A 16295-nucleotide genomic window follows, 5' to 3' on the forward strand; every position below is an offset into this window, starting at 1 on the left:
AGCCTCTTCGCTCTCATTGGCCTCGCTCGCCTCCTTTGCGTGCCCCCTCGCCACGCGACGTGAGGGGGAACTGGGTGTTTTCTGCAGCTGAGCGACACGATTGGCTGAGCGGCGGCTACAGGGAGCTGCAGTGGTTGGTGAAGGGTCGTTTCATCCATTCAAAAGAGGGGAGCAGCCATGAGCAACCCCCCCTGGAGGGAGACCAGTTATTTATAATGTCCTCTAAAGGGTCACGGAGAATACAACATGACCGGTGACATTAAGACATCCAGCCCCTCCTCATGTCTCGGTGGGCTAACCTTAAAGCTATTTCCCACTATACTGTCTGACCCCACCACCAGGATAGGCCTGATCACATGGGATCCTTGGTGTCATACCAAATTCTGGGCCCTATACATAAGCAGTCTCTTATGAATGAGCTATTGAAAATGCAAAGCTTTCATTTTTATCACCTGTCATTCTGTATAATGGCAGTGGTTTGACATTCCTATTTCTTTAAAAAACAAAAATATATTGAAGATTGAAATGGGTCGTCGATGACATAACTTGTCACTTATAGTGACATGCGCACTGGGCAGACATTCAATGCCTTGCACTCTCCACTGCACCGACGTCTTCAGTGATTTTGATCTGATCAAATCTGTGAAACAGCTCCCTGAATGAGCCCTCCAACACGCGCAGCTAATGAAGATAACAGCCGCAAAAGTGCTACGCCTGTGCATAGGATAACCCATATGGCTCTATATTAGTAAGGTTGATGAAAATAAGTGAGGGGCCTGCACACAATGTAGTCCTAAAGGGATGTAACTAGTGTGGTTGTCGGGAAATGACCTCTGCCATCCCCTCCAGACACAAGTCTGGAGGGGATGGCAGAAGGCAGTGACAACTTACAGGGACAGACAGTGTCAGTATCTATAATATAATATAATATAATATAATATAATATAATATAATATAATATAATATAATATAATGTAATATAATATAATGTAATATATTATAATACTATAATATAGTATGATATAGTATGATATAGTATGATATAATATTGCATTGCATTACATTACAATACAATACAATACAAAACTATATTATATAATAAAAATGTATATTATATCATATTATATCATATTATATCACATAATATATTAGAAAAAAAGGCTTTGTTGCTCTCAGGAGCCTTTTCCCTCCCTCGCTGCTGCGTACACTCTAACGTCATTTTGCCGGGAGCACACGGTCTTCTCAATGTTCAAGGTATTGCCATGTCGCCTCGTACTTCCTGCTTGTTGTAGCCGAGTTTCCGCCTTACCCGTGTCGTCACTGTCCATTCCTTTTCTATTGGGCGCAGTGACCAAACAGGAATTTTTCCGCGCTTTCGTCCGGTGAAAGTTCACAAATTAAAGGAGAGTGGCGGGAGTTGTTGTCAACCGGGGTCGCAGCGAAGAAGTGTCTTTGATACTTTGGCGTTGATAACTCCGTCGGAAACGCACCGGCCGCCCGCAGCAGTGGTGTTGGCAGATTACAGACAGAGGTCAGTACTACCGGTTGGGTACGATGAGCCTTGGCGCGAGACTGTTTTGTGTGTTTACACTCGTGCTCGCTAGCTCGCTGCCTTTAGCTCGCTACCAGAGCAGGTGTCCTGGATTGAGCTAACTCGACACAACTTTAACCACTGGAATAATCTAACTCTTACACAGACATCACGACTAACAGAAACATGTTGTAAGTGTGTGCACTTGATTGAAATAGCTCAACTACAACGCACTGTGGCTAAGTACAGCGGAGATGGTGCCTGTAACCTAACAACCACACGAGTTCCATCCCTTCTGGACGACATCATGTGCTACAGTATGTGCACAGTAGTACAACCACATGGCATCCAGTCCATAACATGTCCCCCACAAAGCAGGATTTAATGCATTAAGGATTACATCCACTGTGCCGCCGTTTACCTTCCATACTGTACCTGTTTATGTTTCCCTCTATGGTTTAATTGCACTTGACATTCTGCTCTTGTGATCTTGTATCCTACGACATACTTGTCACTGACAGCACTGTAATTTACACATTTCACTAACATTATTCCACCATATCCAGCACAGCTTCCAAAGATATGCATATGTTGTCAGTACAAGATATATAAAGACAAGTGTAGTCAAGTCATTGTTTCTTTTCTGTTCTATCTAACCTTAAGCTGGCTTCTTAAAGTAGTACTGTGTATATTAATATTATGAACCTGTTGTTTTGATAGTCCTGCCATGTTCTCAATATACGAAAGCACTAACTTTAATGGATTATTATTAAGTACCTTCTATAGTAATTATTAAAAGATTATTTCTCTCTTTCTCTCTCTCTCTAATCATCTTCCCTAACATGTCTTCTGCTTACAGAGTTTGTCGAAGGCATGGAATTTAAAAGGCGCAATGGTGGCCCTTTTGTGGGCGGTGCGTCTCAGGCGAAACGGGGTAAAACGGCAGGTGAGTGGGAGGATAGTCCGTCGCAGTTCGAAGAGGAGTTGTCCATGTTTGACGAAGTGGATATGGATGCAGAGGAGTCGGAGGGACAGGCAGGCCATGATGTTATTCCTGTAGGTGAGTGTTGCACAGAAATAATCAACCAGTCATTGGTGGAAGAAGTGAAATGCTTTTCTTGGCATTGGAAGAGATAGATATGTGTAAATGGCATGTAGATCTGTTTCACAAATGCTAATAACTTACAGTTAAGTTTTACCGTCGCCATAACTCAATAACCAAATGAAGTGCTTAAGCTGTACAGTAGCAGGGCACCCATTCTGTGAGCTTTATAGCTCACAAACTGATGGTTATGATTTTCTTAAATAAGCACAACTATACACACAATTAATCATTCAGAACTTAACTACCTGTAGAGCAATCACATTCTATGGTAGCTCTAACAAATCAGGCTGGATGGATAGATTTAGTAGGCTGGATGGATAGATTTAGTATTGTTAAGTAATCCAGTCATGCCTTGAGTAAATGAAGCAAGTGTTGCTTTGCAGTGTGAATAATGCAACTACGTGCCAATAATAACTATTGAACTAGTGAACGATCGTCCCAGGAAAGTACTCTTAATGTGTAGATTCAGCTTTGATAATTCTCTACCAATCGCATAATAAACATTTTTTTTTTCTCTGTGTCTGTCTTACCTCCTTGTTCTGTCAGGCGAACTCTTCTCTGCAAACCTTAACCCTCGCTGGCAGCGGCCTCATGCCCCTTCATTGGAACCATCATCTGATACTTTGGTGTTTCAGCAGATTGACCTGGACTATTATTTAGGTAATTATCAAAGAGGATTAAAAGATTATATATATATATATGGTTGTTAACAGTATAGAAATAATGGTATTAATTCTATGTATTGCCCTTCCAGATTCACATAGATTTTTTGGTAATTAAAAAAAAATTTGTTTAAATGAACGAATCACAGTTGTTCTAAAAATTTGAGTGTAGAACATATACTCCTACACAAAATCTCCATTGCTGCATATGCAAGTTCAAAGTAACAAAGTTGTGTTACTCAGGGGCTGCGGTGGCTGGCATGCCGGGACAGTTGCAGGGAAAAGTCCCGATCATTCGGATGTTTGGGGTGACGGACGGCGGCAACAGCGTTTGTTGCCACATTCACGGTTTTGCACCTTACTTCTATGTTCCAGCACCAAGTGGTAAGTAGTTGTTATTTTGTTAATATGTTGATGTGGTCGGAACAACATAAATGTATCTGTCATATTTTCTCAATACAATTATTTTTAGGCATTGCTGTTTTATCCTTCTGAGCGAATTCCTGATCTTAATCTTTCTGCTTCCTTCGAAAAGGGTTCAAATCGGATTACCTGGGTGAATTTAAAAGAGAATTGAACTCTGTTGTGCTGAAGGACATGCGCTCTAATAAGGACAACGTCTCCGTCACAGTGTTGGCTGTGGACATCACCCACAAAGAGAGTGAGGACAAGTGATTTTCCGAATGTTTACAAGAGATTGTTGCTGAGTTGTTATAGAAGCATGTAAAAAATGTTTCTGAGACACTCGCATTAATGGTCTTTGAACCATTCACTGTAAACTGAGAAAGCTCATCCTTGTTACAAAGGACTTTTATAAGTTGATGAAAATATTAAGCCGTTATCATTGTTTTTTTTATTACACTGATAAAATAAGATGCAGTTATTCTATGCTTTCATCATCATTTGTGGATCTAAGCCCTTTTCTTTTCCTACAGGCATGTATGGTTACCATGGGAAGTGCAGTTTAGATTTTCTGCGGATAACCATGGCAATGCCTCGTCTCATTGCCCCTGCAAAGAGACTGCTGGAGCAGGGCTTCAAATTTGGACCTTTTCCCATCCAGAGTTACCAATCCTACGAGGCCAACATAGATTTCGAAATCAGGTGTGTACGCTATTCAAATCCTTCGCTACTCACTGATATTTCTGGCTGAAGCCAGACTCATATAACGTGTGGTTTATTTTAAAATAACATTATTATATTATCATAAGCCAGCTTACATTTATATGCAGGGACGCGATTGAAATCTCTTCTTTTAGTCTTGAAAATGTGATCAAGGATTTGTTGTAACTAAAGATGTAATAATTGTCTTACCATTATTAAATATGATGCTATATATTTTTTTAAAGCTTAATGAACCTCTCTGTGTTGTCAGGTTTATGGTAGACAGTGATGTGGTGGGATGCTGCTGGATTGAACTTCCCAAAGGCAAGTTCAGAGTGCGTGAGGAGAAGAGCATGATGCACACGGATTCTGTCTACCCGGGAAAGGTAGGTCTTGTTTATTAGAGCTTGAACAATATGGAGTTTAATTGAGTCTGATACTGATATTAGGGGGGGAGGGGAAATGTCAGATACCAACATATTGACCGATATAAATAAAAAAAATAGAAAATAGATTGTAACCTATGTCATTACCACTTATGACAAATAAATGTTGTGGAGACTTGATATTTAAGAGTTTAACCATAATCTTTACAGTAAATAAAGAAAACAAGAATGCAACCACATATAGAACTTGAGAATAATATACAGTAAAGTCTCTAGCCCTATTTTCCTCCTTCAGGAGTCCCTGTGTCAGTATGAGGTGGATGTGGGATGGACAGATTTTATAAGTCACCCAGCAGAGGGAGATTGGCAGAGGATCGCTCCACTCAGAGTCCTGAGCTTTGACATTGAGTGTGCTGGAAGAAAAGGTGAGGTTCTTTCTCTATCTCTGGGATTCTTATTATAAAGTGTGCAATTTATTACCCCAGCCCAAGTTTTAGACACGTGAACAAGGCCTGATCAAAGTGCTAATAGAAAAATAATGCAGAGCTTGAATTTGATGTGAACTCTTTTCTGTCCAGGAATCTTCCCAGAGGCAGATAAAGATCCTGTGATCCAGATAGCGTCTATGGTCCAGCGTCAGGGTGAGAAAGAGCCCTTCATTCGCACTGTGTTCACCCTCCAGTCCTGTGCCAGCATTATAGGCTCTCAAATTTTGTGCTTCACACAGGAGAAACAGCTACTGCAGGTAAATATGTCCGCTACAATAAGGCTGTGGAAAAAAACAAACCCTTTTCATGTTTTCGTAATTTCCCTTTCTAATGTTTTGTATTTCTGTGTCTGGTAACGTCTGTGTGAGCAGAGCTGGGCAGAGTTCTTGAGGACGGTAGACCCAGACATCATTACTGGATACAACATTCAAAACTTTGACTTTCCGTACTTGCTCAACAGAGCAGCTGCTTTAAAGGTGAGATGGAGCCAGATTCATTTAATATTTTCATCCATAACCAAAGCCTAAAGTGTTATGGGCAGATAAAATCCCTAAACTACCACTGTAAAATGCATCTGTAGCAGGAATAATATCTACCTTTTATGTTTGGACTAAGAATCCCTGTGTCCCCTGTTGTCCTTTTGTGTTCAGGTGAATCTGTTTCCCTACTTGGGCCGAGTGCGAGGAATCAAGTCAGTCTTGCGAGACCTGAACTTCCAGAGCAAGCAGATGGGCCGCAGAGAGAACAAGACCACTAACATGGAGGGACGGGTTCAGTTTGATTTGCTGCAGGTACGTACTATTGTGGATCATAGTTAAGCGATAGATAAGCTGCCATACAGGTAATGTGCGGTGCATTGGTTAGATAGGAATGTTTTCAGGAAAAGACAGACTGAATTTGAATCGACTGGTGTGTCTATCTTATCAGGTGCTTCTCCGGGACTATAAACTGCGCTCGTACACACTGAATGCAGTGAGTTTCCACTTCCTACAAGAGCAGAAGGAGGATGTACAGCACTCCATCATCACTGATCTGCAGGTAACTGTCCTGCACCTGCTGGTGCAAGAAAGCTGTCTGTTTTTAAAAGGTCTTCATCTTCAACTGCCCTCTAAAATCAATATTTAAACATTTGGGCAATTTTTCTTTAAGTCAATGTAAGCACCTTAAAAAACCTTGTATTGAGTTGTTGTTGATGTTGTCACTCGCTCCCCGTGTCCTCAATCGCAGAATGGCAACGAACAGACTCGCAGACGTTTGGCTGTCTACTGCCTTAAAGACGCCTATCTCCCACTGCGGCTGCTTCAAAAGCTCATGTGTGTGATTAACTACATGGAGATGGCCAGAGTGACGGGTGTGCCTCTTACCTACCTGCTGTCGAGGGGACAGCAGATCAAAGTCGTCTCTCAGCTGCTGCGACAGGTAACGAAGGCAAACACACGGGTCAGTTCCTGGATGCACGTAGACGTAAAGGTGAAAACTTCAAAGTGTCTGTATACGTTTAGGCGATGAAGCAGGACCTGGTCATGCCTGTTGTAAAGACTGAAGGAGGAGAAGACTACACCGGAGCAACTGTGATTGAGCCAGAGAAAGGGTATGTGCAGTATTTGTTTATGTGAGTGTATTACTCCTCTCTGGTCTTGGTCTTAGTGGTTTTGTAAGTGCAAGCCTGTCATATTTATTTTAATGACCCCTTCTCTGTGTAGATATTACAGCATTCCCATTGCCACTCTGGATTTCTCCTCCTTGTATCCGTCCATCATGATGGCTCACAATCTGTGCTACACCACCCTGCTGCAGAAGGGCTCAGTCGAGAAACTAGGGTGAGCATTTTGTTTTCATTAAACAATGTGAGGTTTAACCTCCCGACAGACTTTTTTACCTGAAACACTGAGAATTTTTGAATACATTTATGTCCAGTATTACCTGTGCAAACTAATAACTGAAGTTGTTGTGTTTATTTAGCCTGTCACCCGAGGACTTCATCAAGACCCCAACTGGTGACCGGTTTGTGAAGAGCTCAGTGAGGAAAGGACTTCTACCTGAAATCCTGGAGAACCTGCTGTCTGCCAGAAAGAGGTTTGAGTTGGTTTACATAAATCATAACAACAAATTGAGCTCAACTCAAGTGAGTAGTTAGCAGTTCAGTGCATAGCTACAGTACTATGGCGCCTGAGTTTACTGCTTAAGCCTAATTTTTAGTTCCTCTGATTCACAAGTAGTGTTTTACATATTTTTGCTTCAATCAGATTCAGATTTACTCTGGGAAAATACAGACTGGGTGTACCAAAACAAACCCATGAGAAAATAATTGTATTTTTGTATCTTTAAAAGATAGAGTGCAGATAAACATGTTGTCGGTGTGCCCATGAATCAGCCCCATGTGACTTCGGTCTCAGCTCCTTCCTCTGTCTTTCCACAGGGCCAAAACAGAGCTGAAGAAGGAAACGGACCCCTTCAAGAAGCAGGTGCTGGACGGCCGACAGCTGGCCCTCAAAATCAGCGCAAACTCAGTGTATGGCTTCACTGGGGCCCAGGTGGGCAAGCTGCCCTGTCTGGAGATCTCCCAGGTGAGCACTGGACTCTGCACGACAACTCTGGAATAACTATCTTGTTTCCGACCTGATACAAGTGCCTGCACCTTATGTTTACGTACAGTGATTATATACAGTTGTTAGTGTGGACGATCTTCAGCTCAAGAACACAGTGGCCTTTTTTTTACACTTTTATTACAACGGTAAGCATAAAGGGGCCTGTTTTTTCAAATGTGACGGGTAAATAGATTTATGAAAACTAATCTGTGTACGCACTCAAAATCAGGGTGAAAGGTTATATGATTGTTTTGTTGCGCTTTTAAACCTATCAAATGTTTACAATTTTGGCTCTTCAGTCACCCTTAATGAAGTCTTCCCTATTTGACTCGTCTCTCTTTTACTGCCACTCTTGCCAGAGTGAGTCAGAGCACAAGTGTTAAACGACAAAGATGCAGAGCAAAGATTTGAGTTGAAAAAGAGAGACCACAGAACAGATGAAGGAAGCGACATAGAATGAAGAATTTACTGTAGGTGTAAAAATGAACTAGAACACACTGTTCGATGCTGTTTTGTGAACAGTTGACCTAGTTAGATACACAACAACCTTGCAGAGAGTTGAGACAACTCCATGAGCAGCTTTAGCCAGTTGCAAATATTTTTCCTTGTCATTGAAACTCATGGCCTGTAATGTGGCTGAAGTTTTTGCTCATCTCTACTATGATTCAAACACTTTATTAAACATAATTTAAACATGTTCTCGTCTCATCCAGAGTGTCACAGGTTTTGGAAGGCAGATGATCGAACAGACCAAACAGCTGGTGGAGTCCAAGTACACAATTTCCAGTGGTTACCAAGGTGATGCCAAGGTGAGGAATACATGTCGCTGCCCTCCATTAACACAGAAACATCCCTGTTTCTGGTTTACACGTCAAACATCCGTCAACATAACAGATTTTTTCCTTTCTGTAATTGAAACACCGATACGTGTGTATGTGTTTGTTTGTTTTTGTTGTTAAGGTAATCTATGGGGACACAGACTCCGTAATGGTTAAGCTGGGGGTTGCAACAGTAAGGGAGGCCATGGATATCGGAAGGGAGGCAGCAGAGTGGGTGTCTTCCCATTTCACGCCGCCAATCAAATTGGAGTTTGAGAAGGTACAATTTCAGTCCAATTCATTTATCAGCACGCTGTGCTACTTGAGTTGTTTCTCTGTTACTGAGTAAGTAGAATTACTTACTGAGTGTTTGATGTACAACAAAATATAATTTTTCATTCTTTGACCAGTATGACTGGAACTAGTTCTAGGTTTCAGTTATGTGGTATTTCTAAAATTTAGCTCCATGGATCCTGCAGTGGGTGGAGAAAACTGTTTAGTGTTTAATCTGAACTCGAAGGAAGAATTAGACGTTCCACAGCACTTACTGTCAAATGTGTATATAGGAGTCAGGCGGCTGTTTCAGATGTGCTGTGAATCAGGGTTTGGGAACTCAGGGGAGGTGGAGGCGTCCTCTTGACTAATGAGGGTTTATTTTTCATCACCTCCACAGGTGTACTACCCATACCTGCTGATCAACAAGAAGCGCTACGCAGGCCTGTATTTTTCCTCCAGTCCAGACACACATGAGAAGATGGACTGTAAAGGCATTGAGACTGTCCGCAGAGACAACTGCCCCCTGGTGGCGAACCTTATCGGCACCTGTCTGCAGAGAATACTCATAGACCGGTACATACATTCTCATCACACATCATTTTCCTCAGTAATCTTTTGATTTCATCCCTTCTTGATTTCATTTTGACATTCTGAATAGAATCATGCAATGGAAGTAGCAGTAGTGATGCGTTTCTGAAATGAAAACGTACTAATGTGGATGCAGCCTAACTTGTTGAACCTTAACCAGAGCTTTTAATGCGGTGTAAATCTAATCGCAGCTGATGTGATGTGATGTCAGGGATCCGCAGGGCGCAGTGGCTCATGCCAAAGAAGTGATCTCAGACCTGCTGTGTAACCGCATCGACATCAGCCAGCTGGTCATTACCAAGGAGCTAACGCGCACCGCCCAGGAGTACGCTGGCAAACAGGCACACGTGGAGCTGGCCGAAAGGTCTGATTAACTGTTTACCAGACACAGAGACATTTTATTTTGAAATAATGCTTCAAGGGAAAATATTGTGTGTCATATGGTTGAACTCACTCATTAATGCCGATGGGTTACAGGATGAGGAAAAGAGATGCCGGCAGCGCCCCAAACCTGGGAGACCGAGTTCCGTATGTCATCATCAAGGCAGCGAAGGGAGTAGCAGCATACATGAAGTCAGAGGTCTGTAGAATCTGCTCTGATTGTGTTCAATGTGCATGTTTGTAGTAAGTATTAAATCCTTATAATAATCTTGATTCTTCCACGTGTTGCCTCAGGACCCGATCTATGTGCTGGAGAACAACATTCCCATTGACACGCAATACTACCTGGAACAGCAGCTGTCCAAGCCCTTGCTGAGAATATTTGAGCCCATCCTGGGAGAGAGCAAGGCCGAGAGCGTCCTGCTCAGTGAGTACTAAGACACACAAACACACACACCGATATATAGACTAATCATAGTTTGTGTAATCATTTTGCTTTTGATTGCATGATGTCTGTCAGAGGGGGACCACACACGCTGTAAGACTGTATTGACCTCCAAGGTCGGCGGCCTCATGGCGTTTGCTCAGAAGAGGAGCACGTGTATTGGCTGCAAAGCTGTGCTCAAGACGGACGGTATGTACACTTAGTGATTTTTCTCTATTTCTCTGTCTCCTCTGTGAGTTTAGATTACACTTTTTTTCCCCAACAGAATGTTTTGCTTTTGGTATATAGCTCGTCTTCATTGTCTGTACAGTTGTACATGTGTGCAACATCTTACAATTGTGTGTCATTGCAGGGGCTGTGTGTGATTTCTGTAAGAGGAAGGAGTCTGAACTGTACCAAAAAGAGGTAGGAAAGATGCTAAATGACTGCACTTTAATACATTTGTATTCTTGCCTAACAGTGTCAGCTCTGAATATGTTTGAAGAAAAGCTTCTCTAGTGTTTATTGTCATATTTCCCGCTAGTGGCTCCTGATACCTGACAACAAATGTCCAAGGTGCTGCTAACAATTAGGTTGTGAATTACAGATCTTTCACTTAAGCACACTGGAGGAACGTTTCTCGAGACTGTGGACTCAATGTCAGCGCTGTCAAGGCTCCCTCCACGAGGACGTGCTCTGCACCAGGTACACTACATGAGCGCGTGTTTAGTATAACTGTGTTTATTGCAGGATCCTGGCCGAGCACACACCGGCAGGCCTTTCAAATCCAGTAACGCTGTCCCTCTTCTCTCCTACAGCCGGGATTGTCCCATCTTCTACATGAGGAAGAAGGTTCAGAAAGATTTGGATGACCAGAGCAAGCTGGTGTCTCGTTTTGGATGGTGAGAAAGAGGCGCACACACTCCTCAAGCCTCTTTTGCCTCATTTTTGGACTCGTTTTTTTTCTACGTCTTTTAGTGCTTGTAAGAATACATGTATATGGCACTATTTCTATATTTTCTAATGAGTAGTATCTTTTTTGTAAAATAAAATAAAATGCAATCTATTTTACAGAAATGATGTACTAGATTGTCTTTCTCTGCACCGTCAATGTTTGGCCAACCTCAAACCACATCCCTTTCTTTTCACTGAATCAGTGCCTGAGAACAAAAACCCTTGTCATCCTAAACTTTAAATGGCACAAAATGAGGGTAATTGGATGTAATGTCTATTGTCCATTTTGAGAAAACCTCTATCCTCTTGAAAACCCATTCACCAAGATCCAGCTTGGATAAACAAGACAGACAACATGTAAAAGCTAGTCGTTTAATTGTTTGTTACATCAGAGTGCATTACAGATTGAACATAGCCGTCAGTAACAGATTTGTTCAGATCAAATAATGTTTTTGTAGTTTCCTTTGGGTTGTTTTTTTTTTTACTACAAAGGAATGAGATTTAGTCCAGTTGATGAGATGGGTATTAGGAGTTCTGTTAGCAGAATACAACTGGGCTAATGCTAGCTCATTGAACTTTGATATTATTTTAGTAATTGTGTGGACAGCAGTTACTTTAATACAGATATTTTTTAATTGGGGAAATCTGGTATGCTACAAAAATAGAAATTTTAAAATCTATTACATTTAAGAGCGATGGTAATTATCAAAGACAAACACTGCTATAAAAAAATGCTTATGCTTTTGAATATGCTTATGCCCAGCATCAAGTACGATAAGATCCCAAGACTGTCTGTCACTGTGAGGCTGCTAAGTGAAAACATTGGTTACATATTACCATATATGGATATTTGCACACACATCATCTGGTAGAGTTATGTGTAGCATAAGCTGTGATTGGACACGACGACTCACAACTAAAACCACCACCAACACTGGGACTGACACAAAAAATCATTGTAAAGTGGACTTTGGGATCCAGTGCGACTGTGTGGGCTGAACAAACAGCACGCCTGATTCTTTGAATTATATCAGATCACAACCAATCTTTTGACACTACTGTTATTCCTCAGTTTCTGACAAAACATGTTCCTGAGTAAACCTTTGAACTGGCACTAGCACTAATCCTAAATTCTATGAGAATAAACACTTTACAGCAAATGAATTAAGTGCACCAAGGAGTCTGGAACACAATTTTGAAGATGTTGTTACTGTGGTGAAGCTATCATACATCAGTGTTTTCATTAACATATGATCTTTGTGAGGAGAATATAAACCCAACTATATTGCTGTTGTGTTTCAAGCCCCAGAGGACCCACACCATCCTATGAAAAAACACCAGGGGAAGACAGAAAGAAAATCTGTCTGGAAGCAAAATATTTTCACAACAAAAAAGTATCCAAATCAATAGAATGCTGTTTTCCCATTTAGTCCGAAGTCAATTCACTTGAACAGTTTGTTGAATCCTCGAAGCTGAATTCAAATCGTTACCTGATGTGACTGCAAAGCGGAGTGATGCACCACTGTGAACCCTTGACCCTTAAAAGCGATTTAGGAGAAAGATTGTTTGTTGTTGATTTTCTGACCACGCTGGTCTGGGCTCGAACCCACAGCCTCGGACGGTACCCACGGACGCACTAACCACGAGGCCAAAACCCCTGAGCAGTAGCCATGTGATGTTTTAGAAACCGCACACTAGTGTAGTGTGGTGCAGTCCGTGCCGAAAAACCCAGATTTTTATCGGCGCACACAAAACCAACAGCTAGTGGACTGCGAGGAATTATTCCCTGAATTATTCCCTTCGATTAAAATTGCTTACTGCCCCTTTAAAGTCAAGAGGGGCTGAAAACACCGGCCGGATTATATATAATCAGAAATATCGATAGACGACTTCTCACAGGTTTGTGAAAAGACACCTTTCTACCAAGGATGCAATTCAAGTTCTCACAAATGCTGACCTTCACCAAAAAGAAAGACATACCTCTTAAAACTAGCGCTTCTATTTGGTTGTTCATCAGAACAAACAAAACAACAACAACCTGCCGAATTCACATAGATAACTGCACGTCGGATGAATGAATCTTGTAGCAACATACTGTTAGCGGAAACTGACAGCAGTAAAAAATGAATTTTGCCTGCTACCCTGTCTGGACTGGAGCTGTACTGTAAGGTCTCCATAGTGACAGAGGAGTTGCAGTGTGTGAGGGAGCCTGAAACAAGTGCCTTAAAGGAAGCTGGTGCTGTGTGTGGTTTGCTATAGTATTAAGCAACGTCTCTGATTGTTCTTCTTGCTCTTCTTGTTGCTGCGGTTGGTCTCCTTATATTTTCGAATCTCCCGTACCAGCGAATAGAAAGCTTCCTCCACACCCTGCAAAACAGAGGGATGCACATTTGACACATTCACAAATTATGTTATTTTGCGAAATACAAGTCTAATTTTACACACCGATGTCTTAATGAATCAAACATGCAAACTAAATACCTGTCTGGTTTTGGCTGACGTCTCAACAAACGGCACACTGTAGCTCCGCGCCAGCTCCTGTGCCTGTTGCGTCGCCACAGTGCGGGTACTCAGGTCGCTCTTGTTCCCCACCAGCACCATGGGAACGCTGTCGCTGTCCTTCACCCTGTTGATCTGCTCTCTGAGGAGGAGACACAATGCAACAGCACCTAAGAGATGTATGCCACCCAGAGATGTATGTCTGAACAGTGGGTTACAGTCGGAGATCTTGGCCCAGCTCCATCGCCTGCCCTCGTAATCAGAGGGGGCATCCGCTGAAAATCTTGTAACCACTCACAGCATGTACGTACAAATGAGTTACACACAATTGCAAATGCAGTTCCTTCTAATCAGGAAGTTGCCACGTAGAAATTAACCGTGTGAACCTGCAATGCTACAGCATGGTGCAATGGTTGAAATAGACAATTCTTGGTCAACTTCTTTGCTCAGCGTGTCCTTCACCTGTAGAGGTGAACGTCCTCAAAGGACTTGGAGTTGTTGATGGCAAACACACAGAGGAAGCCCTCCCCTGTCCTCATGTACTGGTCCCTCATGGCGCTGTACTCCTCCTGACCCGCAGTGTCCAGGATGTCCAACAGACACGTCTCCCCGTCAATCACCACCTGCTTCCTGTACGAGTCCTGTAACACAGCACGAGCGTGATCGTTCGCGAGCAGGGCCCAACATGTCTGCCGAGAAATCCCACAGTGGATTGCGTCATACATATTCCAGAGCTTTTTTTTGTTTTTTTTGTTTTTTTTTGACAAGTCGTGTAGCAACAAGACCTTGTTGAATGAAATATCTTGCAATGAACTCTCTGAAACATGAAAAAAAAATGTAAACCTCAAATATGAAATCAGAACATTAGCTGGTGGTGATGTTTACGCAACACTGTGAGCGACAGGAGATTTCACAGTAGAGTTGACAGTGTTGTATTATATCTGTACTTGGCAGTTATAAATGAAGATTCAATAGAAAGGGTTCTGGCAGATTTAAACAGATTCTGGTGCATTTGAAGATGCTGTAGATTTGTGACGGTACAAGCTGCCAATGCTTATTACAGATTGTCCAGCAGAATATAAAGACGGCAAGAATCTATCAATTTCAGCTTCTTAAATGTGAATAATTTCTGGTTAATTTGCTCTATGTGAGTTAACTAAAAATATTTTGTGTGTGGACAAAACAAAACATCATCTTGGGGTTCGGGAAACAACATTTTTCACCATTTCACGGACCAAACAACTTGCCCTATTATGATGTAACATATAATTATGACGTACAGGCGTGAACGAATTCACTTTCAACAGTTAAGGACAAAACCTCTACACTTTGATGTGGACTCATTTGAACTTTTGAATCAAAATTATTACATGTGCTCACTGTGTCATGCACACACAAATGGACACCTCACAAAAGACACCACCAATGCTGTTGCAGAGGTTCATGAATATACGACTCCTTATTCCAAATAATTCGACTGCAAACACAGAAACGTGTCCTGCCGGTAGAACATTGTGAATATATATCAGTGAGCATTTCTTCCACCACTTCTTCCTCCTCAGCTTGTGTTATGGCACAGTGAGAGAAGCATCAGATGTATGTGATGTACTGGTGGACACGACTTCATAGTGGGTCTCTCACCTCGATGGTTGGATCATATTCGTCGACGAAGTGGTTCTGGATGAGCTGGATGGTGAGCGCGCTCTTCCCCACGCCCCCGGCCCCCACCACCACCAGTTTGTACTCGGTCATGCCTGCACGGGAGGGAGTCGACAGGTTAAACGGCGCACAGGCGATCGAGTCGGCGAGTCGCAAGGTGAAGGTGAAGACACAAGCCCGGTGGACGTTTGCCCTGCTCCTCCTCCCCGCACTGACATGGCGAGAGAGAGAGAGAGAGACTGACCCAGATCCAACAGCTACCCGCTGACGTTACTCGCCTTCGTGTGAACTCTTCCTCGTGGTTCACTGACTCGGCGTAAAACGGAGTATGCGCAACTCGTTTGGACGCACTTACCTCGGCGAGGGGATCGATCGCAGCCTGTGGGGACGAGAGCTAGCAGAGTTCGCGAGCGGACGAGTGAGATTAGCTCGCTACATAGCGTTAGCCGGAGACGATTTCCTTGTTCGAAAAAGACACTTGTGGGAACACTTCGCGGCTCTGTCCGCAACTTCCCTTTCACTGGCGAGGACGACGCGTCAAAGTGTGAATGCGAGCGATTTCCGTCGCAACTTGTAAAAAGTCTAACTTTATGTCATACATGAATTAAAACGCCCGAAGTCGCTCGAGCTCCTATTTAGTCTCCATTGTGATTCATTAGGGGCAGAGGGGTTTCGCGTTAATCCCCTGGTAAGGTGACGAATGAAACGACGGCGAGCAGACGGACGTCGTGAAGGCCCAATCACAATTTAGCCTTAGTTTTGGGCCCCGCCCATATCTAGCAGATACGTCCAACCACTTAACAGGAGTGGCTTCGAGTGGGCGCGGCCTCTT

At 42.7% G+C, this 16295-nt stretch overlaps 2 protein-coding genes across 2 annotated transcripts; one reads left to right on the top strand and one right to left on the bottom strand.

The window, feature by feature from the left end:
* Positions 1–1311: 1311 nt before the first annotated feature.
* pold1 (polymerase (DNA directed), delta 1, catalytic subunit) lies at positions 1312–11431 on the top strand. The gene is made up of 27 exons (XM_035614858.2): positions 1312–1531; positions 2391–2591; positions 3183–3296; positions 3542–3682; positions 3834–3959; positions 4234–4402; positions 4674–4788; positions 5084–5213; positions 5367–5533; positions 5648–5752; positions 5927–6067; positions 6204–6314; positions 6504–6695; positions 6779–6867; positions 6980–7096; positions 7239–7352; positions 7696–7843; positions 8578–8673; positions 8825–8962; positions 9356–9531; positions 9758–9910; positions 10024–10126; positions 10222–10354; positions 10448–10561; positions 10725–10777; positions 10959–11056; positions 11170–11431. The coding sequence occupies exons 2-27, from the start codon at positions 2405–2407 to the stop codon at positions 11255–11257; spliced, it is 3318 nt and encodes a 1105-aa protein (XP_035470751.1). The 5' UTR covers positions 1312–1531; positions 2391–2404; the 3' UTR covers positions 11258–11431.
* Positions 11432–11663: 232 nt separating this feature from the next.
* On the bottom strand, positions 11664–16147 carry zgc:55558 (GTPase KRas). Its single transcript, XM_035614861.2, has 5 exons — positions 15819–16147; positions 15446–15558; positions 14267–14445; positions 13787–13946; positions 11664–13672 (listed from the first exon to the last, which is right to left on the bottom strand). Exons 2-5 carry the CDS (start codon positions 15554–15556, stop codon positions 13559–13561), a joined length of 564 nt encoding a protein of 187 aa, XP_035470754.1. The 5' UTR covers positions 15557–15558; positions 15819–16147; the 3' UTR covers positions 11664–13558.
* Positions 16148–16295: the final 148 nt, after the last annotated feature.

The sequence above is a fragment of the Scophthalmus maximus genome, chromosome 17 (assembly GCF_022379125.1).
Source record: "Scophthalmus maximus strain ysfricsl-2021 chromosome 17, ASM2237912v1, whole genome shotgun sequence".
Lineage (NCBI taxonomy): Eukaryota > Metazoa > Chordata > Actinopteri > Pleuronectiformes > Scophthalmidae > Scophthalmus > Scophthalmus maximus.